Below are 26,506 nucleotides of genomic sequence, written 5' to 3'. Positions count from 1 at the left end.
AACCCTTAAAGGATTAGTTCACTTTCAAAACATTTTTTGCTGATAATTTACTCACCCCGATGTCATCCAAGATATCCATGTCTTTCTTTCTTCAGTCGAAAAGAAATTAAAGTTTTTGAGGAAAACATTCCAGGATTTTTCTACACAGAATGGACTTCAATGGCAACCAACGAATGTTCAAAGAAGGTTCAAATGTCCGTCTCAATGCAGCTTCAAAGTCTCGACACGATCCCAGTCGAGAAATAAGAGTCTTATCCAGCGGAACGATCGGTCATTTTCTAAAAAGAAATATATATATATACTTTTTAACCACAAATGCTTGTCTTGTACCATCTCTGAGATGTGCGACGCATTACATCATCACGTTGGAAAGGTCACACGTCATGTCATCTATCTAAGTTATTTGTCTGTGTTCTCCGGTTCAAAAAGGAAGGGAAGGGCGAACAATGTCATCTCATTTTCTCCTCCAACTTCAAAATCCTCCGACATCTTTGTTTTAAGTTATTTTATTTTTAAATAAATTTTTTTTGTGACCTTTCCAACATGATGACGTAATGCGTGGCGCATCTCAGAGATGGTACAAGTCGGGCATTTGTGGTTAAAAAGTAGATATATCTTTTTTATTTAGAAAATGACCGATGGTTTTACTGGATAAGACTCTTATTTCTCGACTGGGATCGTGTCGAGACTTTGAAGCTGCATTGAGACGGACATTTGAACCTTCTTTGAACATTGGAATCGTTGGTTGCCATTGAAGTCCATTCTGTGGAGAAAAATCCTGGAATGTTTTCCTCAAAAACCTTAATTTCTTTTCGACTGAAGAAAGAAAGACATGGATATCTTGGATGACATCGGGGTGAGTAAATTATCAGCAAAAAATGTTTTTGAAAGTGAACTAATCCTTTAATGCGCTTTAATGTAACCACTGTTCCTTTAAAAGGTAACTAAACCCCTGGTCAGAGCCTGACTCCACCCACTGGCAATATTTGAAAAATGCTGGAAAAGTAGGCAGAGCCCAGTGGAGAGGGGGCGTGCATCTGTGACGTATCTCTCTGCAGGCAAGGGCGTGGTTAGCTGGTACCCTCTGACGTCAGAGGGTACCACAACTTCCAATAGGAAAATTCAACTGCAGTAGCCACTGTTCAACCTGAAGAGGGCAGCACTCAGACGTTTTTACACCATATTTTGTAAAATTAAAACACTTTAAACACAAATGTCAAAAATATAACTTGAATCAATGAACAGCACTAATAAAACCCCATTCTTACAGATCATTAACTAAAAAAATTGGTTTAGGGTTTAGTTACCCTTTAACTTTGAACTGGCAAACGATCTTTTTGTTTCCCGTTCCTTGTTTGTCAAGGGCGATGATACTGTACCTTCTCATAACTTTCTGGACCATTCTTTTGACATATTTCTAACATTCAGTCAAACGTGACACTCAACAAACCTCGCCAGTTCAGATATTTCATGTGTTCTAGCTCAAGCACACCTGGTGCAACTAATGAAGCCCTTGATGAATGAGACGACTCCTGTTCTGCAGATCTGTGCTGTTGTGAGGGATTCTGTTCAGAGGGGGTGAATAATTCTGAGACTGCAGAAGTCATTAAAAGTTGAATTTTTTCCAGTTAAATTTGGGGAAACCACTTGAGATATTTCAATTACTTTTGTTTGATTTGCTGAAACAGCTGAAAGTCTGTACATTTTGCAAATAAACCTGATTTTCCATGAATAATTTGTAAAACAGACTCAGATGAGTCACTGGTTGTATAAAATGAATATGGAGCAGATTTGAGCTGATGTCGAGATCTCTGACTGTGGTGTCCTGGTAAATCTGAGAAGTTTCAATTCAATTCACATCATCTCAAAGCAGCTTTACAAAAAATACAGTCCATATTACAGTTTAGAGTGATCTGTTATCAGAGGAAACTGTCTAAGTTATGCATTTCAGAAATACACATATACAAATAACAGCCAGCGAAAACATGATTTAATTGAATAATTTAATGCAGAAACAATGAGCTCACTGAAGTAATGAATACTTGTTTGAAACATTGTTGAAAACTTTTTTTTCTTCATTTGTTTGTCAAGTAAATAAAAACGCTGATTTTCTTCTTTTTAACTGGAGAAATTAAGAGGTTAAATTCATTATGTATCAAAAGCAAAATCAGCTTAAATTCCTGTTACATAATTTCCTTTTACCTTCACACCCGCGTGCACGAGCACACTGACCAGCTGAGGGCTGCTAGTTCACCCACGGTTAACTAACTAACCCACCCATGCTGCTCAGTCATGAGTGCGCTCCCGAACTCGAGCTAGAGGACCGTGAACGGGAAGAACCGAGTGTCGGGGTTCGGATCAGAACCGGAAGTGTGTGAGGTTCGAGTGAGTGGATCTTTATCCGACAGAAAGCGCGAGCATGAGGATCCTGATCGGCCTCGTGTTTCTGCTCGTGCGCGCTGAACTCTCCGAGTCACACCGATGTGAGTAAAACAACATTCACACACTCACACAGATCTGAGTAACACGCGTTTAATGTCATAAAGTGATTAAAAGCGTTTTAGCAGCAGCAACCGTTACTTCAGTGAGTCGTTTGTTGACCAGTGTTTACCTTTACTTCTACTTACCTTTACAATGTTTACCACAGTTTACACCACAACATCATAGTTACTTTAGTTAATGTTAACTGTGGTGATTTGGTGTTTGTCGCTGTCATAAAAACAGATTCCGAGTCAGATCTCTTACACTGTTGTGGTTTTATCATTTATCATAAGCAATAACTGGTACTCGGGAGGAAACTATATCATGGTTACCATAGTAATTTTGGTAACGCGTGACATGAATATGACGGCCGTCTTTACTTGTAAGTTGTAATGAAATGAAGTCACGCAGTGTTACAATGTTGCAGTGTTTACAAAACTAACTGTATTTACAACATAATAATGTTGCAGTGTTTACAAAAGTAACTGTAACAGTGTTGCCAATATTAATACTGTACAAAGTAAGAATTTAACTGTTTCCAAAACTAGTTGTATTTACAATGTAACAGTGTAACAGTGTTTACAAAAGTAACTGTCACAGTTTTGCCAAAATTATCAGTATTTAAAAAGTAAGAATGTAGCAGCGTTTACAAAATTAACTTACAATGTTGACAAGATTAACAGTGTTTACAAAAGTAACTGTGAAATAACATTCTGAAAAGTAACAATGTAACCAGTTTCATCCAGACTGCGTTAATAACGCTTTACAAAAGTGACAGTGAAAACAGATTAAATCATTGGTCATCTTTAGTCTTGCGTCAGTGTAGAACATGTTTGTTCTCTTACAATGTTTATTCCAAAAAACGTCATTTTCTCCAGAAAGAGCGTCCAGTAGCAGCAGCACGAGGGGAATAAATCCCTCTGGAACACTGAAGGAGTTTAATGTGGTTAAAGCTGACATTCATGAAGTCATGATGAAGATAATAATAATAATAAACTTTATTTTCTGTAGCGCCTTCATCTCAAAGCACTTCACAGGAATAAGAAAGAATAAAAGAGAAATACAACAATATAAAAGAAAAGCATTCATAAAAGAGATGTACATTTAAATATAAAACATAAAAAAATCCATAATTAAATGTTATAGAATAAATAGATCTGTCTGTGCAGTGCAGTGACAGAAACCATGATGTTAATGTACCATGGACTGATGTATGTAGGTCAGCCTGATCGATCAGAAACATCGGCTGATAATGATGCACGTGTCTGTCAGACTGAAGCTTTAGCTTATATTTTGTACAGAAATAGTGAAAATGTTCTTATTTGAGGACATATTTGTCACCCTGGACCACAAAACCAGTCACATGGGTCAATGTTTTGAAATGGTTTGTTTGGATAGGACAATATTTGGCTGAGATACAACTATTTGAATATCTGGAATCTGACGGTGCAAAAAAAACATTTATGTTCACGTTTTTGCTGCATCTACTCACAAAAATACATATTTTATTTATTTATGATAGGAAATTTACTAAATATCTTCATGGAACATGATCTTTACTTAATATCCTAATGATTTTTGCCATAAAAGAAAAATCTATAATTGTGACCCATACAATGTATTGTTGGCTATTGCCACAGATATACCCGTGCGACTCCAGACTGGTTTACTGATCCAGGGTCACATTTATCACAGGAATAATGAAAATGTTCTGTTTTGAGGACATATTTGCACCGTTGGTCATTAATGTCCTTTCCAGTAAATATTTCTACATTAATGTCCATTCCAGTGAATATTTCTACATTAATGTCCATTGCAGTGAATATTTCAATACATTAATGTCCATTGCAGTGAATATTTCTACATGAATCTCCACTGCAGTGAATATTTCTACATGAATGTCCACTTAAGTGAATATTTCTACATGAATGTCCACTGCAGTGAATATTTCTACATGAACGTCCACTTCAGTGAATATTTCTACATGAACGTCCACTTCAGTGAATATTTCTACATGAACGTCCACTGCAGTGAATATTTCTACATGAACGTCCACTGCAGTGAATATTTCTTTCTACATGAATGTCCACTGCAGTGAATATTTCTACATGAATGTCCATTGCAGTGAATATTTCTACATGAATGTCCATTGCAGTGAATATTTCTACATGAATGTCCATTGCAGTGAATATTTCTACATGAATGTCCATTGCAGTGAATATTTCTACATGAATGTCCATTCCAGTGAATATTTCATTTCTATACATTAATGTCCATTCCAGTGAATATTTCATTTCTATACATTAATGTCCATTCCAGTGAATATTTCTACATAAATGTCCATTCCAGTGAATATTCTACATTAATGTCCATTCCAGTGAATATTTCATTTCTATACATTAATGTCCATTCCAGTGAATATTTCATTTCTATACATGAATGTCCATTCCAGTGAATATTTCTACATTAATGTCCATTCCAGAGAATATTTCTACATTAATGTCCATTGCAGTGAATATTTCTATACATTAATGTCCATTGCAATGAATATTTCTATACATTAATGTCCATTGCAGTGAATATTTCTACATTAATGTCCATTGCAGTGAATATTTCTACATGAATGTCCATTGCAGTGAATATTTCTACATGAATCTCCACTGCAGTGAATATTTCTACATTAATGTCCATTGCAGTGAATATTTCTATACATTAATGTCCATTGCAGTGAATATTTCTACATTAATGTCCATTGCAGTGAATATTTCTACATGAATGTCCATTGCAGTGAATATTTCTACATGAATCTCCACTGCAGTGAATATTTCTACATGAATGTCCACTTCAGTGAATATTTCTACATGAATGTCCACTGCAGTGAATATTTCTACATGAACGTCCACTGCAGTGAATATTTCTACATGAACGTCCACTGCAGTGAATATTTCTACATGAACGTCCACTGCAGTGAATATTTCTACATGAATCTCCACTGCAGTGAATATTTCTACATGAACGTCCACTGCAGTGAATATTTCTACATGAATGTCCACTTCAGTGAATATTTCTACATGAACGTCCACTTCAGTGAATATTTCTACATGAACGTCCACTGCAGTGAATATTTCTACATGAACGTCCACTGCAGTGAATATTTCTACATGAACGTCCACTGCAGTGAATATTTCTTTCTACATGAATGTCCACTGCAGTGAATATTTCTACATGAATGTCCATTGCAGTGAATATTTCTACATGAATGTCCATTGCAGTGAATATTTCTACATGAATGTCCACTTCAGTGAATATTTCTACATGAATGTCCATTGCAGTGAATATTTCTACATGAATGTCCATTGCAGTGAATATTTCTACATGAATGTCCATTGCAGTGAATATTTCTACATTAATGTCCATTCCAGTGAATATTTCATTTCTATACATTAATGTCCATTCCAGTGAATATTTCATTTCTATACATTAATGTCCATTCCAGTGAATATTTCTACATTAATGTCCATTCCAGTGAATATTTCTACATTAATGTCCATTCCAGTGAATATTTCATTTCTATACATGTCCATTGCAGTGAATATTTCTACATTAATGTCCATTCCAGTGAATATTTCTACATTAATGTCCATTGCAGTGAATATTTCAATACATTAATGTCCATTGCAGTGAATATTTCTACATTAATGTCCATTGCAGTGAATATTTCTATACATTAATGTCCATTGCAGTGAATATTTCTACATTAATGTCCATTGCAGTGAATATTTCTACATGAATGTCCATTGTAGTGAATATTTCTACATGAATCTCCACTGCAGTGAATATTTCTACATGAACGTCCACTGCAGTGAATATTTCTACATGAACGTCCACTGCAGTGAATATTTCTACATGAACGTCCACTTCAGTGAATATTTCTACATGAATGTCCACTGCAGTGAATATTTCTACATGAATGTCCACTGCAGTGAATATTTCTACATGAATGTCCATTGCAGTGAATATTTCTACATGAATCTCCACTTCAGTGAATAGTTCTACATGAATGTCCACTGCAGTGAATATTTCTACATGTAATAACTGGTACTCGGGAGGAAACTATATCATGGTTACCATAGTAATTTTGGTAACGCATGACATGAATATGATGCTTTACTTGTAAGTTGTAATGTTTCTACATGAACGTCCACTGCAGTGAATATTTCTACATGAACGTCCATTGCAGTGAATATTTCTACATGAATCTCCACTTCAGTGAATAGTTCTACATGAATGTCCACTGCAGTGAATATTTCTACATGAACGTCCACTGCAGTGAATATTTCTACATGAATGTCCACTGCAGTGAATATTTCTACATGAATGTCCACTGCAGTGAATATTTCTACATGAACGTCCACTGCAGTGAATATTTCTACATGAACGTCCACTGCAGTGAATATTTCTACATGAACGTCCTCTGCAGTGAATATTTCTACATTAATTCTCACACAGTGAGTGTGTCTCTGCTTCATGTCCAGTTGTTCCTCGGAGTCAGGCGTCTGAGTTCCTGCGGCGCCACCGACGGGCGAACACACTGTTCGAGGAGAGCAAGAAGGGGAACCTGGAGCGCGAGTGTATCGAGGAGCTCTGCAATAAAGAGGAGGCGCGGGAGATCTTCGAGAATAACCTGGAAACGGTGCGATCGATACTGTGATGTTTGTGTTGATTCGACATTGACCCGAACGCTTGTGTTTGAGGAGCGAATGAATCACTCTGTCAAGTCAGCTTTATTTATACAGCGCTTTTTACAACACAGAGTGTTTTAAAGCAGATTTACAGAGATAACAGGAAAATAATGCAACAAAGTTTGTTTCCAGAAGAAAATAGCGTCTCTAATCTTGTTTTTTAGATATTTATCCTGTTGTAACGCACAATGGCCAACTACTGTTGCTTTTACTGTGCTATAAATTCAAGTTGATTGATTGATTGATTGATTGATTGATTAAGTAAATTCAGTGATGGTTCATTTTTGTTGTAAAAAAGTTATTTAGTTCATATATATGTATATTATCCAGCTCAGTTCAGTTCTCATATAATGGTCTCAATGCAGGAGATCAATAATATTGTTGAATATTAAACAGAGAAGCTTTCGCTGTGTATTTTGTCTGTGAATAATCTCATGTTCTTTTAATCTTCCAGGAATATTTCTATCCCAAGTACGTGGGTAAGTCGCCCTCGTTGTGTTTGTGCAAATAAACACTCTTGTAATCCACACGCATGTACAGTGTAGAGTCCCTGATCTGTGATGATGTCATCAGGCTCCGCCCCCTGAGGTCACGTCCCGCACTTTCTGTGAATCCAGAATCACAAAACACATTATAGAAACAAATTACACTACATACTTTCAGTGCATATATTAAATGGTAACACTTCATAGAAAGGTTCATTAGTTAACATGAAGTAATAATGAAGTGCACGTACACAGCATTTATTAATCTTGATTAATGTTAATTTCAACATTTACTAATACATTATAGAACTCATCCTAAACTGATCTGGGATGCTGGAACTCGCTGATTAACTTCCATACTGTGATGCATCATGGGAGAACGCAGTGTGTGTGTGACTCTTCTCATGTTGTTGTGTGTTTAGTGTGTCTGGGATCTCATCGCGTCGGGATCAATAACCCAAACTCTGAGAATCCCAGGATCCCACAGGACCTACGCACCTGTGTTCAAGGTGAGCGACACTCATGATGATGATGATGATGATGATGATCATGATGATGATGTGTTGAGTTTGAGCTGAGCTGTGTCTGTGTGTGTGTGTGTGTGTGTGTTTCAGAGATCAGTAACCAGTGTCTGCCGCTGCCGTGTTATAAGGACGGTTACGAGCGCTGTGTGGACGGTCAGGGCAAATACACGTGTGTGTGTAAACCGGGCTGGAGGGGTCAGCACTGTGACCAGGGTGAGTGTGTGTGTGTGTGTGTGTGTGTGTGTGTGTGTGTGTGTAAACCGGGCTGGAGGTGTTTATAAATCCTTTGAAATCATGCACGGCACATGACATGCAGCTAAATTAAATAAATAATTTTTTTAATTAAATAAAAACATTTTAAAAAACGATTAACTTATTTTAAATGATTTATGTCTAATTTTTATAAATATATATATTTTAATTTAGCTGCATGTCATGTGACCAGCATCAGAGAGCCGTGAATATTTATTAAAATATTAACTCTCAGAGGAAGTACAAAAAATATGTTGTGTCTAAAGGCGGCCGCACACCGGACGCGCAGCTCAGCGCCGCGCCGCGCCACGTCTAGGACAACTGTCACCTGAAAATCCGATAACATCAGCAATTTTCTGATTTCTGTAAATAAATATAAAACTAAATGTATATTGCAGCACATGGTTAAGTCCGTATATACATTAACTACGATTTGAGACACATAAATGTAAATTTAATATAAAACTATGTAAATAGCGCTCTGTGGCGCGGCAGGATTTTGAACACGGTCCTGAGCCGCCGCGGACAGACGCCGAAAGGCGCCGCCGGTGTGTGTACTCTCATAGAGAATAGTGTGTTCGAATTTAAAAGACGTGGCGCTGCGTGGCGCGCCGCCGAGCTGCGCGTCCGGTGTGCGACCCCCTTAAGTGTGTCGGCTGACAAAACAGTGGGAATCGCTGTAAATCATGGCAATAACACTAAGAATGCATGAGCGGATCAAATGTAAACGTATGTAAGTGATGCTAAAGCATCTGTGTAAGTAATGTAAGAGTAAACTGCACACTGTTGGTTACAGCGCCACCTACTGGTTAGTAGTTAGTATGAGTAGTATTCTTAAGAAATATAATATCTCATTAATATCTTACAGATATTAATGAGTGTGAAGACCCAGAATTCCCTGCGGGCTGCAGCCAAACGTGTCACAACCTCCCCGGGAGCTTCAGCTGCAGCTGTGAGAAGGGCTTCTACACACACGACAACATCCACTGCAACGGTGAGCGACTGCACAGGTCAAAGGTCACAGGTCTGCACAGGTCAAAGGTCACAGGTCAGCACTGCACAGGTCATAGGTCAGCACTGCACATGTCACAGGTCAGCACTGCACAGGTCAAAGGTCACAAGTCTGCACAGGTCAGCACTGCAAAGGTCACCAGTATGCACAGGTCTGCACAGGTCAAAGGTCACAGGTCAAAGGTCATCAGTATGCACAGGTCAAAGGTCACAAGTCTGCACAGGTCAGCACTGCACAGGTCAAAGGTCACAAGTCTGCACAGGTCAGCACTTCAAAGGTCACAGGTCAGCCGCTCTTGGAGTTCTCTGCTGTTCTGGAGGAGTGAGGTGTGCTGGACTGTTTGCTTGGCTCTTGGCGTCTGCCAGAAGAGTTTGAGCTGTTCCAGGAATTCTGGGATTTTCCTGTAAAGGAGAAACATGATTCCCCTCCAGCTGTGAGGAAACATCGACACACACACACCGAACGTTTGCAGAATCCACTGGAACAGTCTATTAGGGTCATTATGTAACAGTGTTTTTAAACGGGTAAATCATCAGACGCTGTTTCCCTTCGGCCCGTGAGCTTATCTACAGGACCCACAATGCCGTGCGTGTGTGATCGAGCTGTTTGTGTAGCTATGTACACATCTACTCTGAAGTCACAGCACTGGAAGTGTGGGAATGATGAAACACTGGTGTGTGTGAGAAGCGCTTCGTGATGCTTTAGGTCAGATGTGTGTGGATCATTCAGAGCATGAGTGAGTGTGTCCAGATGCTGTCGATCATGTGACCTGTGACCTGACCGGTTGACCTGAAGCCGCAGGGTTAATATTGCTCACTGAACACATGTTTGTTGGTGCAGTGTGAACTGGCCTTAACACTGCTGTGTGTGTGTGTGTGTGTGTGTGTCATTGCAGATATCAATGAGTGTGTCCTGTATCCCAGTGTGTGTGTGGAACCGTCTCAATGCATCAACTCTCCGGGGACGTTCGAGTGCCGCTGCCCGCTGGGATACCGCTACAACACAACCTCACGCGAGTGTGTCGGTGAGACCATAACACACACACACTCACACACACACATTCATCCTCCAAACTGACTGATGTGAAATAATCTTATACTTAATTTTTTTTTTGTCCAGAAAGCTTATTTTTATTTCATTTGGATTATATTTGTTCAATTTTTTTATGCAATTTTTTTGGGAGATTTTTTTATTTTTTTTTATTTAATTTACCTTTAAATGACTAGATTTGATCAATAAATAATAAATAAATAGTAATTTAAGCACATTCCTCACATTCTTTCAACTTAAATTCAAAATAACTCACAATTTCATGCATAACCCTTTTAATTCAGCTCAAAATATCTTACATTGTGTGTCTTTGACCTCTTGTGGAAACATAATAATATAAGATGATATTTCCTGACTCTAGATGGGCTTATATCTCTTAGGGGTGCACCGATCCGACTTTTTCAGTCCCGATACCGATACCGATGCCTGGGCTTTGTGTATCTGTCGATACCCGATACCGATCCGATACTATTGTTGAATTAATAATAAACTGTATACCTTCCACCTTATACCTACCTTGAAGAGACTAAAGGCACCAGACTTTACTAACTAAACATAACTAAGACAAAATAACAGATGTATATAATGTGTTTAATTCTTATTTATTTAAAAAAACAATTGTGCATTCAAATCTAAAATATAATGTAATCAAACTCTTAAATTAAAATAAATAAAATGTAGCCACAAGAAACAAAACAGTGCATTGGTTGAACATACAATAGTAATCAAACAGTAACCAAACATTGTAAACATGTACAAATATATAAAGTGCAAAGTCCTGCAAACAGGAATTTAAAATGCAACATAGCAGCTGAACCTGAGAATAAACAAATAAAAAGTTGGTCGAACAACAACTTGATCACACATACAAATAATAACCAAACATTGTAAACATGTAGTGCAGTGTCACACCACCATCACAAACATGACCAGTGAATGCTCACTTAATCAGCAATGACAAATTTAAATGTCAGTTTTAATGATCAATATGTTTCATATTTTAAAAAATGAAAACAAAAAGAAGCAGGGTTGTGTTTGATATTTCGTGTTGTTATAAATATATGCAGTAAAGATGATCAATGTACGCGTTTGCCTGAACCACATTTATGTGACCATTAATATGTTTAAGATTTTTTTTTTATGAAAAGAGGCAGAGTGGTGTTTTATAACATATTTCGTTTTGTTGTTGGCTAAAACATACATAAAGAGATGACCGGAGTAGCCAGAGCGAGCTGAGTGACGCGATCAAGAACGCTGCTGTTCCATTTGCAGAATAACCGGACGTTTGCCGCCTCTCGTCCTCGGGAGTTCGTTCTCCTGAGTCAAACTTGGCAAGTCCGAACTACCAAGGACGCAAGTCCGAAGTTTGCGTACTTGGTATTGAGAAACGGCCTCTGGCTCGCTCCATGTTGCTTCTTAGAATCTAGCATGCGACACAAGTGAAGCTGACGAATGACGTAGGTTCTGCTGCGACGACAAAAAAAAAAAAAAAATTATTTTGTCAGTATCGCGGCCGATATCCGATCCTAATATCGGATCGGTGCACCCCTAATATCTCTATATGGAGTAAATGAGCTGTTCCTCTGGGTCCTAAAGCCAGTTTCTCTTCAGTGTGCATTCAGATACACATGTACACATTATACAATCATTTATTGGTAAAGTTTTAGCATTTTTAGTTTGCATTTTGAGCATTTGTAGGTGTTTCTATGTGTACTGAAGCATTCCTCGCATTCCATTCATGCCTAAGGGGGTCAAAATGACCCGTGAATGAAGGATTCGTTACTTTTTTATATTTCAACCACAAAAATCCTCAAATCCATGATTTGTTTTGTTTATGTTTATAAAGCGCGACAAAAGTCATGTGGTCTCGGACCCCTCTGATGTACACAAAAAAAAGTACAATTAAAAAATATATATATCCGGGTCAAAATGACCCGAAGGAAGGATGATTAATAATGTTCCATGCTCACATTATTAAACACCTGATAATATGAACCCAGCGTTCTGTGAATGTCACGGTTCAGGACTCAAGCTCTGCTTCAGGAGATGCTCTGATGTTTTAACGTTGATGCTGAATGAGTGATGTCTTCTGTCAGATGTGGACGAGTGTGAGCAGGAGGTGTGTGAAGGCGAGTGTGTGAACACCGCCGGGAGCTTCTCGTGTCACTGTGACGGGCGTAAGGGAGTGAAGCTGGCGTGGGACGGGCGTGTGTGTGAGGAGATCCCGCAGTGTCTCGATGTGTTCGATGACAAGCACGAGGAGATGCTGTATCTGGGGGAGCAGTTCTCCGGCGTTCCCGTCATTTACCTGCGCTTCCGTCTGCAGGCCGACACCAGGTGCGAGTCACATGACCTCAGCAGGGTCTCGGAGCCGCTTTCTGCGTTTAAAGGGGTGGTGTAATGACCTTATCACAAGATGTAAAATAAGTCTCTGATGTCCCCAGAGTGTGTGTGTGAAGTTTTAGCTCAAAATACCCCACAGATATTTTTATATCGCATGTTAAAATCGTCACTTTTTGAGGGTGAGCAAAAACACACCGTTTTGTGTCGGTCCCTTTAAATGCAAATGAGCTGCTGCTCCCGGCACAGGGGGCGGAGCTTCAGCAGCTTGTGTGTGGGTGGGTGTGTGTGTTAGCAGCTCCGATTACCTCTCACACACGCACTGAACATTTCAAAAACTTTTAGCCTTTTATGTTCAAACCGGAGTCAGACAATGATGGAGAGACTCAAGAAGAAGTGACAACATGTTGAAGCAACAGGACATTTCTGAATGGTTAGTTGATGAATTTATGAAGCTGATGTGTAGTTATCTTCTAGTCATTGATTAGCATATTCTGTCTTGATAATCTATAAACCGTGTTCTGGGGGCGGGGTTTATGTAAATTCTAGGGTTGGTGATGTCACTAACCCGGGAGGAATGTGGTGTAGTCTCTACCAGCCGTTTGTTGTAGTTCTTAAAAAGCGATTTCTTTAAAAGCAAATATCTCCCTTTGCTCTGAACTTTGAGCGTCGTAACTTTGCAGATGTTGTTTATGATCAAACAGCAACATTACACACTAACTACAGTTAGAAAAGTCAAATCATAATCAACCACCCCTTTAAGTCCTGAGCATCGGTTTCCTGACGGCTCCTCTGTTATATTCCAGAGTAAAAATGTCTCTTTAAGAAGAAGTGAATCTGATTCCTCATGTGTCTCTGTGCTGTGATTGCTAACACAGGTTTGCTGCTGAGTTTGATTTCCGAACGTTTGATCCCGAGGGAGTGATCCTGTACGCCGAGTCTTCGCCGGACTCCTGGCTCATGCTGGGTTTACGGAGCGGCCGCATGGAGGTCCAGTTCAAGAACCAGCACTCCATCAAGATGACCAGCGGAGGGAAAGCCATCAACGACGGCCAGTGGCACGTGGTGCGTTCACGACTCCTCGATTAGAGATCAGAGATCATATCTGATCTACAGTCTCAACTGTCTCTTCTGCTCATTAAAGCTGCGTTTATTTGATCAAAAACACAGTAAAACAGTGAAATATTATTATAATGTAAATCATCTGTTTTCTATGTGAATAAATAGTAAAGTGTAATTTATTCCTGTGATCAAAGCTGAATTTTCAGCATCATTACTCCAGTCTTCAGTGTCACATGATAAAAAGAAAGGGTGTGATGATACACACATCGTATGTAAATACATAATTATATACAATTATTTTGGTTATCGAGTTGGTCGATTATTTTGACGATTAATTGGAATTTTTGTGGTACTAAAAATAGACCTATTTGAGCAATGACCTTTAAAATGACTTAACATACATATAATATCAGTAGGCACTTTTCCGTGACAGATTTGCGCCAAACTTTTGCGTTTTTTTTTATGTTGATAAAACTATTGTGAAATGACGGCGTTTCCATAAACCGATGTTATGCGACTAAAACTTCATTTTTTCCTCTCTCGATAAGTAAAGTCACTCCAAAAACCATGGTAACGGATGTTGGTAGGTTTATGTACTATATCCCAGCCACTGCACTGGCCATTATTATTAATGGAAGGAGACGTATGTGTGTTTTCCAAGCATTAATGGTGAGGAACGACCCTTATTATACCTGTGAGCGGCACATATGAGGAGTTTCTGGGTGTTTCTCCCTCAGATCTGCTTCCAGGTCTTGATTGTGGCCTTTATTTGAGGTTTAGAATCCATTATTCTTGTAATTCTTTTGTCTTTTATGAATTTAATAAAGAGCTCTGTCTCGTATTCTGTCCAATCACACCACCTCATCTACGTCAGCTGACCTGGAAATGCGCAAAAACTGTTTCCATTCCAGATTTGCAAAATATTTCTTTTTCGAATTGCCTGAAAAACCTCCTCATGAGAGCGGAAAAACTTTTTTGCGATAAATGGGAGTTTTTGCGAAAATTACGTGTTTCCATCGGGCGTATTTTCAATTCGCAATTTCAATTTGCGCAGTTTGAAGGATAATGGAAACGCGGCGACTGAGGCAATAAAAATAGGTCTGAATAAAGTCTCAAAAGCAAGTAATCATATGGTTTTATTGAAGAACACTTAAAATACATAAACATAAACTTGTGACGTATTATAACGAATGCCTGGTGATTGTTGTTGTTACACGTTACAGCAGATCAAATCTTTAATATCAGCCAAACAACATTTAATTCTTGGTGTCCACTTAATCTTTCATATTTGGTCACTTGTTTACAGGAGAAATGCTGCACACACTGTCATTTCTTGAACGAGAGCATGTGCACTTCAAAACATGCAAACTCTGTGCTTTTATTTTAAAAAATATTTGCATATGTAGAAACATATTGATTTTTATAAATGATTTACGCTACAAGTTTTGCGTTTCCAGACGAACGTTATTAATTAAGCAGCCGAAACTCACCGCGTTTGAGTTGCTGAGACGCTGCATGTTAACGATAACAGAGCAACACTTCGCTATAAAACACAAAGCGCGTCGGTCTTTATATATACAGAACAATACACTCGCTACAAGATCCAGTGTCATGTTTTGTCACACCCCTAATGAAAGCTTTTGCACGTGTGTAGATCTCGGTGGAGGAGCTGATGGGAAGCGTGAGTGTGAAGATCAGTAAAGAGGCCGTGATGAGCATCAACAGTCCTGAGCGTCTCTTCACACCCGTCAACGACAAACTGGAGACCAAGCTTTACATCGCCGGCCTGCCCAATCGCAACGAGAGCCTCATCAAACCGGCAAGTGCTCACTAGCGCCCCTACAGTCAGTGCTGTGCAACTACACATTAAGACATTCCATTCACAAACTTCACAAATCAATACGTATTTTTTCCAGAGTAAGCGCGCTCCAGCCTGTTGATCTGTGGTGTTCTAGTCCTCTTTCGTGTGTCCGCTGTGTTTTGTGATCGCGATGGATGTTTATTCTGCTTGTCTCGATGTGCATCAGATCAACCCGAGGCTGGACGGTTGTATCCGCGGATGGGATCTGATGAATCAGGGAGCATCGGGAGTGAAAGAAGTGATTCAGGGGAAGGAGAGCAAGCACTGTTACGTGTCCGTGGAGAAGGGCTCGTTCTTCAGTGGAGGAGGCCTGGCGCTCTTCAACATCGACTACAGTCAGTCACTCCATCCCAACATCCTGACACACAGTTACATGCATCTTTAGCACGTGCATGGCCTCAGGAAACTCTGTTTGAACCCGGCTTATATTTTTGCACTTTGCATCAGTCAAGTCACGTTTATTTCTGTAGTGCTTTATGCAATATAGACTGTTTCAAAGCAGCTTTACAGTGATAAACTGGAAAATGATGCAACAAATTCAATTTATTCCGTTCAATAACGATTTCAGTGTTACAGAGTGCATCAGTTATGAAACAAATTCAATTCAGTTCCATGTTGATTCAATTCACTTCAATAACGGTTTCAATGTTGCAAAATTCCATAATTATGAAACTAATTCAAAGCTCTACAGAAGACAATAGTGTCATACAAGTACTTGCATGGATAATTGAATAAATGCGGTCTAACTCTGGGGTGGTGGTGGCGCAATGGATAAGACACATGCCTTTGGTGTGAGAGACCCGGGTTCGAATCCACTGTGCGACACCAATGTGTCCCTGAGCAAGACACTTAACCCCTAGTTGCTCCAGAGGCGTGTGACCTCTGACATATATAGCAATTGTAAGTCGCTTTGGATAAAAGCGTCAGCTAAATGAATAAATGTAAATGTAACTCTGTTCTTGACGTTGCAGACAGAAGCGATCAGTGGAAGGTTGATGTTGTGATGAGCATTCGACCCTCCAGCAGCACCGGTGTGTTATTCGCCCTGGTTACCAACAACACTGTCCCTCTCTCCGTTGCCGTGGTAACACGGGGGCCCATTGATGCAGTAAGCTCCTCCTCCACTGACATCATGTCCAAGTCTCCACACACGCTACACACACACACACACACATGAGGTGCGTCCCAAATCGCATACTTGTGCACTATTCTACTCCATTTTGTGGTGTAAATAGTGCAGGTAGTGCGTTCACACTGAAAATTCCCCCCAAAAAAGTGCACTTTAAGTACCCGGATGATGCACTTATTTAACCCAAAAAACGAAGTGTGGAACGTTGGACACTTAGTGCACTCGACTGTCGCAGCTTTAATTACGTAGCAGAGGGGGAGGGGCTATCAGACTCCGATGTTGAAAGACAAAATAAACGTATTAAGTTCATACACTACACAGTTGAGTACATAGTGCATAGTGCATAAGTGCATAGTGCATAAGTACATACATAGTGCATAAGTGCATAAGTACATACATAGTGCATAAGTACATACTGTATAAGTGCATAGTGCATAAGTGCATAGTGCATAAGTGCATAGTGCATAAGTGCATAGTGCATAAGTACATACATAGTGCATAAGTACATACTGTATAAGTGCATAGTGTATAAGTGCATAAGTACATACATAGTGCATAAGTACATACATACTGCATAAGTGCATACTGCATAAGTGCATACTGTATAAGTGCATACTGTATAAGTGCATAGTGTATAAGTGCATACATAGTGCATAAGTACATACATAGTGCATAAGTGCATACTGCATAAGTGCATAGTGTATAAGTGCATACATAGTGCATAAGTGCATACATAGTGCATAAGTGCATACATAGTGCATAAGTGCATACATAGTGCATAAGTGCATACATAGTGCATAAGTGCATACATAGTGCATAAGTACATTCTGTATAGTGTATAGTGTATAAGTGCATACATAGTGCATAAGTGCATACATAGTGCATAAGTACATTCTGTATAGTGTATAGTGCATGATTTGGGACACACTCGTGCTCTTGTGTTGCAGGACCTGCAGGTGTTTGTGTACGGTGTGTGTGTGGCGACTCTACAGTCTCTGATGCTCTGCTATCCGGATCGTCTACTCGTGGAGATGAGAGTGTCAGCTGATGTTCTCCTCATCTCAGCGAACTCCTCCAGCGTGACCTACAGTGACCCCGTGACCCTGAGCGAAGCGTTAGCGAAACTCCACCTCGCCATGCAGGGACACGTCCACACTTACATCGGAGGACTTCCAGGTCAGTCAGCGACTTCATGTTTAACCCCATCGAGCAGTACACTGTTCATAAAGCTGACTTGCCAATCCATGCTCACTAATATAAAATATAAATCCATGCTTTCCATGAAGCTCGCAACACGAAGGTCAAGGGTTCGATTCCCAGGGAATGCATGAACTGATAGAAAATGTAAGTCGCTTTGGATAAAAGCTTCTGCCAGATGTGTTAATGTAAGTGCAAACACTAAAATATAGATCATTTTACAAGGGAACTAGTCGTTTGTCAGTAGTTCTAGTCCTCCTAGTGAAGAGCCGAAACCTCAGACACGAAGAATTAGTTAGTTTTAGCGTTTTTGATCGATAATAGTGTTTCGCTTTGTAATTTTCTCTGTTAGTCCAGTTATAGTTTACTAAACTAAACAAAAAAACACTCAAATATATTAAACTGATTATTTTTTTCAGCTACTTGCCAAGGCAACATTTTTTATTTAAAGTTGAAGTACTTAAATAACTAAAACTGAAATAAAATAAAAAACTGAACAAAAACTATATAGACGTAAAAATAATATTATTAATAATAAAAATGACTAAAACACAACAAAATGACTCAAACTTTAACAAAAAATTTAATTAAAGCTAGAAATGAAAACAAAATATAAAATACTTTTTTTAAATATACTGAAGATGTAAAAAATTATGTAATAAAATAACTAAAAATGAAATAAAAAATGAATAAAAACTATATAGACATATTTAAAAATAATAATAAAAATGACATAAACACAATAAAATTACTAAAACTAAAAATTAAAGTGAAAACAAAATAAAAAATTTAAATGTACTGAAGATGAAAAAATTATGTACCAAAATAACTAAAACTGGAATAAAATTGAATAAAAACTATATAGATTATTTATTTTTTTTATGATGAAAAATAATAAAATAAAAAAACACTCAGTTAATCATAGTAACTGGTAAAGTGAAGTACAGTATCTGTGCTGACGCCATCACTCCTTCAGTTCCTGACATCTAATCCTCTTTATCATGACTTTAAATCAATACATTTATCAATAATGGTGCGCTTACATCTACTGTACATCTAAACCTGGACCGTCCTGTGACTGATCCTGCTGAAGATGAAGCTGGTGGATCCAGTCCAGCGTCTGTCAGGAGCAGAACGTGATTCCGATCGATCGTCCTCGTCTCCAAACGTTAGAGACAGGAGAGGTTTTGTTCTAGATCAATGTGCATGATGCTTTAAATCAGCATTAAAGTGAAGTTACACTGGTCTTTTCTCCTCTATTGTGTCGTATATCGAGTGAAACGCTTCAGGAACAAGAACAAATGTGGGCGGGGCTTGATTGTGTCTGTGGGGAATTGATTGGATGGTTGTGGTTTGCTATTTGTTGATCTCATGTGAGTGACAGGTTATAGCCCCGCCCTCGTCATCAGAGATGCTGCAAGAGGAACTGATTCTGATTCAAGATTATGAACACAATAATGATGTGCATGGATAATCATGTATAGTGTGTGTGTGTGTGTGTGTGCAGATCTCCCAGTGTCCATCACTCCGATCTCCGCGTTCTTCCACGGCTGTCTGGAGATCAGTGTGAACGGGCGGCAGCTGGACTTCGACGAGGCTGTTAGTAAAGACAACAGCATCAAGTCTCACTCCTGCCCCCCTGTTTCTGCCCCGGATGTGCCACAGTAGACAGGAAGTGACATCACAGCCTCACGCAGAAACATGTGACACGCCATCCACCAAATCACAGCCACAGTAGACAGGAAGTGACATCACAGCCTCACGCAGGGACATGTGACACAAAACCCGCCCTGATTCTGGGTTCAGCATCACATCATGTCCTGTGATGTTTCTTTGTATTTTAATTGATCCACTCATTAGTATGAACGAGCCTCTATTTAAACATGTGACAGACATTCATCCTGATGGTTGTAGACAGTATTATTATTATTATTAATATTAATATTCCTGACGTGTCGGTTGTGTGTGTCTTTAATCAGTATAGAGCCGTCAGTTTTTGTATCTTGTAAATAACACCAATTTTAACGTGATGTGAATATGTTTAGGTGGATATGAACACTAGCATTAATTGTTGGAATAAAACATGAAATGATAAAAAATGAATAAATACAAAACAAAACATGAAGTGCATCATGTTGTCGTCATCATGGAAATCTCATCTGAAGTAAAATCCCTCTTTAGACATGAATGAGAATGTTCAACTGTGATTAGTTAACATGCATTAAAGATTATTAAATAAATACTGTGACAAATGTATTACTCATTGTTAGTTAATGTTACTTAGTAAAAATACAACTGTTCAGTGTTAGTTCGGGTCCATTAAACAATATCAGATACGACTTTTGATTTATAAGTTATATTTTTTGTTGCTGGTGTTTATTTTATGAATAAAATAAATAATAAAATGAATATTTTTATGGAGTAACCATTTTAGAAACGCAATAAGCCCCTTGAAGCCGTGTTTTACAGTGGATGTAGATCAGCTGAGGGGTGTTGTTAGGCTCGACGCGGAGTAAAACCCCCTCAGCTTTTATAAATACACCGTAAAACACGGCTTCAAGGGGCTTATTGCTTTTCTGAAATGGTTACTCCATAAAAATATTCATTTTAATATTTATTTTATTCCTAAAATAAACACCAGCGACAAAAAAAATAACGTTATAACACATTTATTCCTCCGCCAAACAATGTAGTTCCAGAGGTTGCTAAGCAACACATGCAGCAACAAAGAGTCCCGAACGGCAGTTGCGCAGTGACACTAATGTAATGCGGTCACATGTGTTGAGTCATTTTACAACGGCTTCGAACGCGGCTCAGCCAATCAGAATCAAGAGTCAGGGACAGAGGAGAGTCTGCTGGAGAAAAGAGAACTAGACCGAGCTCGTAATAAAACAAGAATCAACATCAGATCCCGTGTGTGTGTGTGTGTGTGTGTGTGTGTGTGTGTGTGTGTGTGTGTGTGTGTGTGTGTGTGTGTGTTACCGGTCAGACAACGAGACAGAGCTCGTAATAAAACAAGAACCAACATCAGCTCATCTTCAGGAGACGGAGAACTGAGAACTGAGGGGTTGTTAATGTTGTAAAAGCGACTCAGAGATGATGGTGTTTTATTACTCAACAGGAGAGGAAGAGTTTTATTGAACAGATAAACTCATAAATATCTATAACAGAGTTCACTGTAAATATCTGTTGTGAAGATCATTTCATTATGATGGTTGTGCTGGAGTTTATTCTTAAGTATTGTGTTATTAATGTGTAAAACTACAGTAACGTCTTCATCTAGTCAGCTTCAGATCTAAATGGGTTATTTCTCTTCAGTAGTGAATGTTTTATGAGCAGAAGGATAATCATAATCAGCCGAAACACAACCAAAACAGTTCTTTCGCAAAATACATGCAGGTTTGGTTTTTACCACTAGAGGGACAAAAGAAACATGGACCTTTCACTACAGATCAGTCTTTTTGTGAGTGTAATCTCACTTTTAAAAAAAAGCTTGTCCAGTAAAAGTCCTGGAAATTAATTTCCCTGAAGATCTGGAAGCGGCTGTTATTAATAGAAAGTGCTCTACTTTTGACTTTTGTATAGTTTTAAAGTGCATGAATGTTTCCATATGGCAATAACTGGACACTGGATCTTCATCTGTGAAGCTGATATACAGATATACAGTGTGTGTTACAGATGGACACGAGTCAGTGACCTATAAAGAAACAGATGGGAAACGGCAAGAGAATGAAAACACTGGGTCAGAAAAACAAGAGGAAGAATGTAACCTCACATGTGACGGGAATATCAGAGTCGGATCAACACACAGCTGTGATCAGAAAGAAGATCTGCCTTTACTAAAACACTGAGAGCTTTCAGACGCACAGAAACTGCAGGATCGAAACTTTACAGACGGACATTCTGATGGTTTTAAATGCTCATCTTAACATGATGAAAACTTTAACCCTAAAGATTATTAAAGCCTGACATATGAAATTTTATAGAAATTTTTTTTTATCGGAAAAAAAAAGTGTAAATTATGTCTTATGTACATCATATTTGATACGTCAGGCTTTTATGACTCATATACTCAGATATAGTGATAATATGGAGAAAAAACAACAACTTCAGAGGCCCAAACTGAGCAAAAATATGCAATTTGGTGCAGATCTTGATATTTATATGGACAAAAAGTATCTCTTGTGATGCAAATCAATGAGATATTTATAACAGTACAGCAGATTCTTACATAAATGCCTATAAATATCAAAATCTCCCAATAATATGTCTTAGTAAGATGATATTTAAATGCTTAATTTTATGATCAAAGCTCTGTTATACATGTAATGCAATGCAATACAATGATGATTGAGAGATGAACAAATAAACCTTCCTCAAAAACCTGATGATCATATTTGATACTCGTGATTTTTATATATGGATTATTTATATGTCTGGATAATCAAGTAAACTGAAGTCGCTTTAGTCCAATTGAAATATTAATTTACAAAAACCAGTAAATGTTTGACAGCAGAAAGACACGAGATGAAGGATGTTTGTACAATTATACTAAAAGACTTTTACTTGCTCAGACAGTCTAAACTACCAGACGACGGAAGGACTGGAGGAGATTGTGTGCGACAGCAATGTATTGTATCATAAGAAATGCATGCATCAAACATTATACAGTAGCTTTATGGGGTTAATTGTGCAATTATTGTCATGAACAGATCCTTAAGGAACAGTTCACCCGGAAATTAAAGTTGTGTAATCATTGATTCACGCTCATGTCCTCACCTTCTGTGGAACTCGAAAGATGTTTTGCTGGAAATCTCACTCGATGTCGCAATAGAAATCATATATCTGCTGTGATAATCATGCTGGCGTGTGCCAACGAGGAGGCCGCCAAACACTGAGCAAACAAAGAGCATGCAACTTTCAAAACATCTTGAAATGGCTCAGAACCTGCTTGTGATTGTGACATAATTCCTGTTTCTGCTAATCTAAATTTAGACTTTCTTCCCAGCAGCAACAACTCTTCTCTGGTTTTTCGCATTTCGTGGAAAGAAAGCATTATTGCGTATAGAAAGGCTTTAAAACTGCTAGATATGCTTATTTTTTATCTCTCTTGTAACCGTCTACTACAGTATCGCATCAGGCAGTGCATTGTAGTCTCCCTGAGGAAAAATTCGATTCATTCATTGCTATAGGAGAGGAAGAATTCGTTAAACTCGTTAAATCATCTAAATCGACAACATGTATGTTAGACCGTATACCGACTAAGCTACTGAAAGAGATGCTCCCAGAGGTCATAGATCCTCTTCTTAATATCATTAATCATCTTTGTCATTAGGATACGTACCGAAAACTTTTAAGCTGCTATTATTAAACCTCTTATTAAAAAAACGCAACTTTATCGTTCAGAATTAGTCAATTACAGGCCGATCTCGAATCTGCCCTTTCTGTCAAAGACACTAGAACAGGCAGTATCCTCACAACTATGTTCCTTTTTAGAAAGAAATGATATCTGTGAGGATTTCCAGTCCGGATTTAGACCGTACCATAGTACTGAGACTGCTCTCATTAGAGTCACACATGATCTGCTCTTATCATCCGATCGTGGTTGTATCTCTCTATTAGTGTTACTCGATCTTAGTGCTGCATTTCATACTATTGACCACAACATTCTTTTAAATAGACTCGAAAATGATGTTGGCATTAGCATGGTTTAAATCATACTTATCTGACCGTTATCAGTTTGTAGCAGTAAATGAAGAGATGTCTTATCGATCACAAGTTCAGTATGGAGTACCACAAGGCTCAGTACTAGGACCGTTGCTGTTCACTCTGTACATGCTACCCTTGGGAGATATCATTAGGAAGCATGGCATTAGTTTTCACTGTTATGCTGATGATACTCAGCTCTGTTGAGTTATAGAACCTAGAACCATCTATAGAACCTAGAACCATCTATAGAACCATCACTGAAGCTGGACTATGGCACTATTTTCTTCTAAATCTGCTGTACAGCCAAAACAAACTTTGTTCCATTATTTTCCGGTTATCACTGTAAAGCTGCTTTGAAAGCGCTATATAAATAAAGGTGACTTGAATTAACTCTGATGACGAGGGCGGGGCTATAACCTGTCACTCAGATGAGATCCAATAGCAAACCACAACCATCCAATCAATTCTCTACGGACAAAATCAAGCCCCGCCCACATTTGTTCTTGTTCCACAAGCGTTTCACTCGGATATATATACGACACAATAGAAAAGACCAGCGCATTCAAGTTCTAGAATTAATCTCATGAGATTTGAGGTTTAACAGCTCGATGTAATGCTCTAGTAAAGCCTAAATATGAGAGATTTCAGTTAATAACAGCATAATAAATTCGGTGTGCATTACTTCAGAGTCCAGACATGACTGCTATGATACATAATGTTTTTTCTCCTTTTTTAAAGCTCAACCTCTCCAGTCCCCATTCACTTTCATTGGATAATTTAGAGCAGCGTGAACATTCTGCTAAGTGTCTCCTTTTGTGTTCCACTAAAGAAAGAAATGCAGGTTTGAAGGACACGATAAGGGACAGAATGCTGTTTTTATGTGGGTCAACCACAGCTTTAAAGGCTAGTTTTCTCTGTGCTAGTGCTAATGTAATAGTATGTACTGCAGTGATCTGCTCTTGCAGAGGAAAATTCTGCATCGGGAACTCCCTGCAACTTTCACCAATAAACCGTCGAATCTGCTGCTCACGTTTGTGAGGAGAGAGAGAAAGAGAGAGAGAGAGAGAGAGAGAGAGAGAGAGAGAGAGAGAGAGAGGTTGTGCTGCAGAAACGCTCGTGTTCGGCTTTGAATGTGGCGGTTCAGTGCAGGATTCTGACCCAGAACGAGTGAAAGTTTGCCGCAGAATCACCACCATGAGAGAGTTCGTGTCGAGCTGCTGTCTCGTCCTGCTGTGCATCGGATTCTCCTCGCAATGTAAGTAACATTATGACACGAAACAAGCCTCTGTTCCTGCGTACTAGCGCAGCACAAACTTGTTCGGCTCAAGCGGAGTTGAGAGTCTCTGGTGTTCGTGTTTTCAGTGTCCGTGTCGCCGAGGCAAGCGAACGAGTTTCTCCGCAGACACCGGAGAGGGAACCAGGTGTTCGAGGAGACCAAGCAGGGTCACCTGGAGAGGGAGTGTGTGGAGGAGACCTGCAGTAAAGAGGAGGCGAGAGAAGTCTTCGAGAATGACCCTGAGACGGTAAGAGAGTTCGAATAATAATACCGATTAATCGGGTTAACGATCGCGCTGATCGGTGAGATTTCATCTTTCATCCATATCGACCTGTAAAGATTCTGTGCCGCTCCCTAGTTAGTGTGCACTATATAGGGCTGCAGTGGTGGATTTGACAGGGTGGCTGTCACATTTATAGAGCATCTGTCTTTTAAACAGTGAAATAAAGCGTCAGATCTCATCATGAAAATCATGAACCTGAACCAATCTACATAATCGAGCCGATTATACTCATGAATATGAATATTCATATCGAACATTGAATTATAGTGCTAAATTTGTGTGAATATGTTTTAAGACACAGACACACACACACACACACACACACATAAATATATGTCTATATATATATATAGTGCTGTCAAATCAATTAATCGCAATTAAATGCATCAAACATAAAAGTGTGTGAGTGTATATATATATATACATTTTGTATACCGGTATGTGTATGCACACACACATATATGTATGCATATATATAATTATATGTGTGTATATTTGGTATATAATTTATATATACACACATATATTATATAAACACTAACTTTAATGTTAGATATTGAATTGACAGCACTACTATATATAATATATGAACCAAGCCCTAACTCTATAGTAAGTACATTAAGTTTATTAAGTACCCAATACATAAATGTTTAATTACACTGTAACAAAGACACCTTAAAATAAAGTCTAACCTAAATGTGATATATAATAATCAGAAGTTTTCATGCTGCATTGATGCTATTTTTACTGTCGTATTTTCCCATGAGGCTTTGCACTGCACCTGATTTCACATCCATAACCCTGCATGAATATGACTCCTCATACACAGCCTGTTCTCCTCTGGGAGCTGATATGCAGATGAGCCGGTCTACGGCGCTTCTGATTGGTCCCTGAGGGGCGTGTCATATGTCACTGTGTTGTTGACTGACTGTTGAGTCTGGAATGTGTTTTTGATACAGAATGAATTCCAGTGTGTCGGCGCATGTCTCTGACTCGCCGTTCCCTCAGCAGATTTAATCCTGTTTGGTCTGTAAAATAAGGATCAGGGGAATGTTTGGGAAGCATGAAAGATTAGGATGACATCAGCAGCGCCTTAATTCTTT

At 38.7% G+C, this 26,506-nt stretch overlaps 2 protein-coding genes across 2 annotated transcripts in view; both read left to right on the top strand.

The window, feature by feature from the left end:
* The first annotated feature begins 6 nt into the window (after positions 1 to 6).
* pros1 (protein S) lies at positions 7 to 20,260 on the top strand. Its single transcript, XM_082163813.1, has 14 exons — positions 7 to 2,483; positions 7,017 to 7,174; positions 7,678 to 7,702; positions 8,131 to 8,217; positions 8,323 to 8,445; positions 9,353 to 9,478; positions 10,392 to 10,520; positions 12,643 to 12,883; positions 13,765 to 13,951; positions 15,603 to 15,767; positions 15,976 to 16,144; positions 16,781 to 16,917; positions 17,886 to 18,114; positions 19,643 to 20,260. Exons 1-14 carry the CDS (start codon positions 2,420 to 2,422, stop codon positions 19,801 to 19,803), a joined length of 2,001 nt encoding a protein of 666 aa, XP_082019939.1. The 5' UTR covers positions 7 to 2,419; the 3' UTR covers positions 19,804 to 20,260.
* Positions 20,261 to 24,911: 4,651 nt separating this feature from the next.
* gas6 (growth arrest-specific 6) overlaps positions 24,912 to 26,506 on the top strand; it is a 25,441-nt gene continuing 23,846 nt past the window's right edge. The window contains exons 1-2 of the mRNA XM_082163842.1: positions 24,912 to 25,099; positions 25,207 to 25,367. Coding sequence (XP_082019968.1) covers positions 25,039 to 25,099; positions 25,207 to 25,367 — 222 coding nt within the window. The 5' untranslated portion in view covers positions 24,912 to 25,038. The remainder of the gene's footprint in view (positions 25,100 to 25,206; positions 25,368 to 26,506) is intronic.

This window comes from Leuciscus leuciscus (assembly GCF_965113295.1).
Source record: "Leuciscus leuciscus genome assembly, chromosome: 3".
Taxonomy (NCBI): domain Eukaryota; kingdom Metazoa; phylum Chordata; class Actinopteri; order Cypriniformes; family Leuciscidae; genus Leuciscus; species Leuciscus leuciscus.
Note: the sequence above shows the minus strand (reverse complement) of the source record. Positions and strands in the feature narration are given on the sequence as shown.

Bases quoted from the DNA above. Each gene is read 5' to 3' on its own strand.
- pros1 (XM_082163813.1), top strand. From the start codon at position 2,420: ATGAGGATCCTGATCGGCCTCGTGTTTCTGCTCGTGCGCGCTGAACTC. The intron at 16,145-16,780 runs GTCAGTCACTCC...TTGACGTTGCAG, and splicing joins GCTCTTCAACATCGACTACA to ACAGAAGCGATCAGTGGAAG. The intron at 16,918-17,885 runs GTAAGCTCCTCC...CTTGTGTTGCAG, and splicing joins CACGGGGGCCCATTGATGCA to GACCTGCAGGTGTTTGTGTA.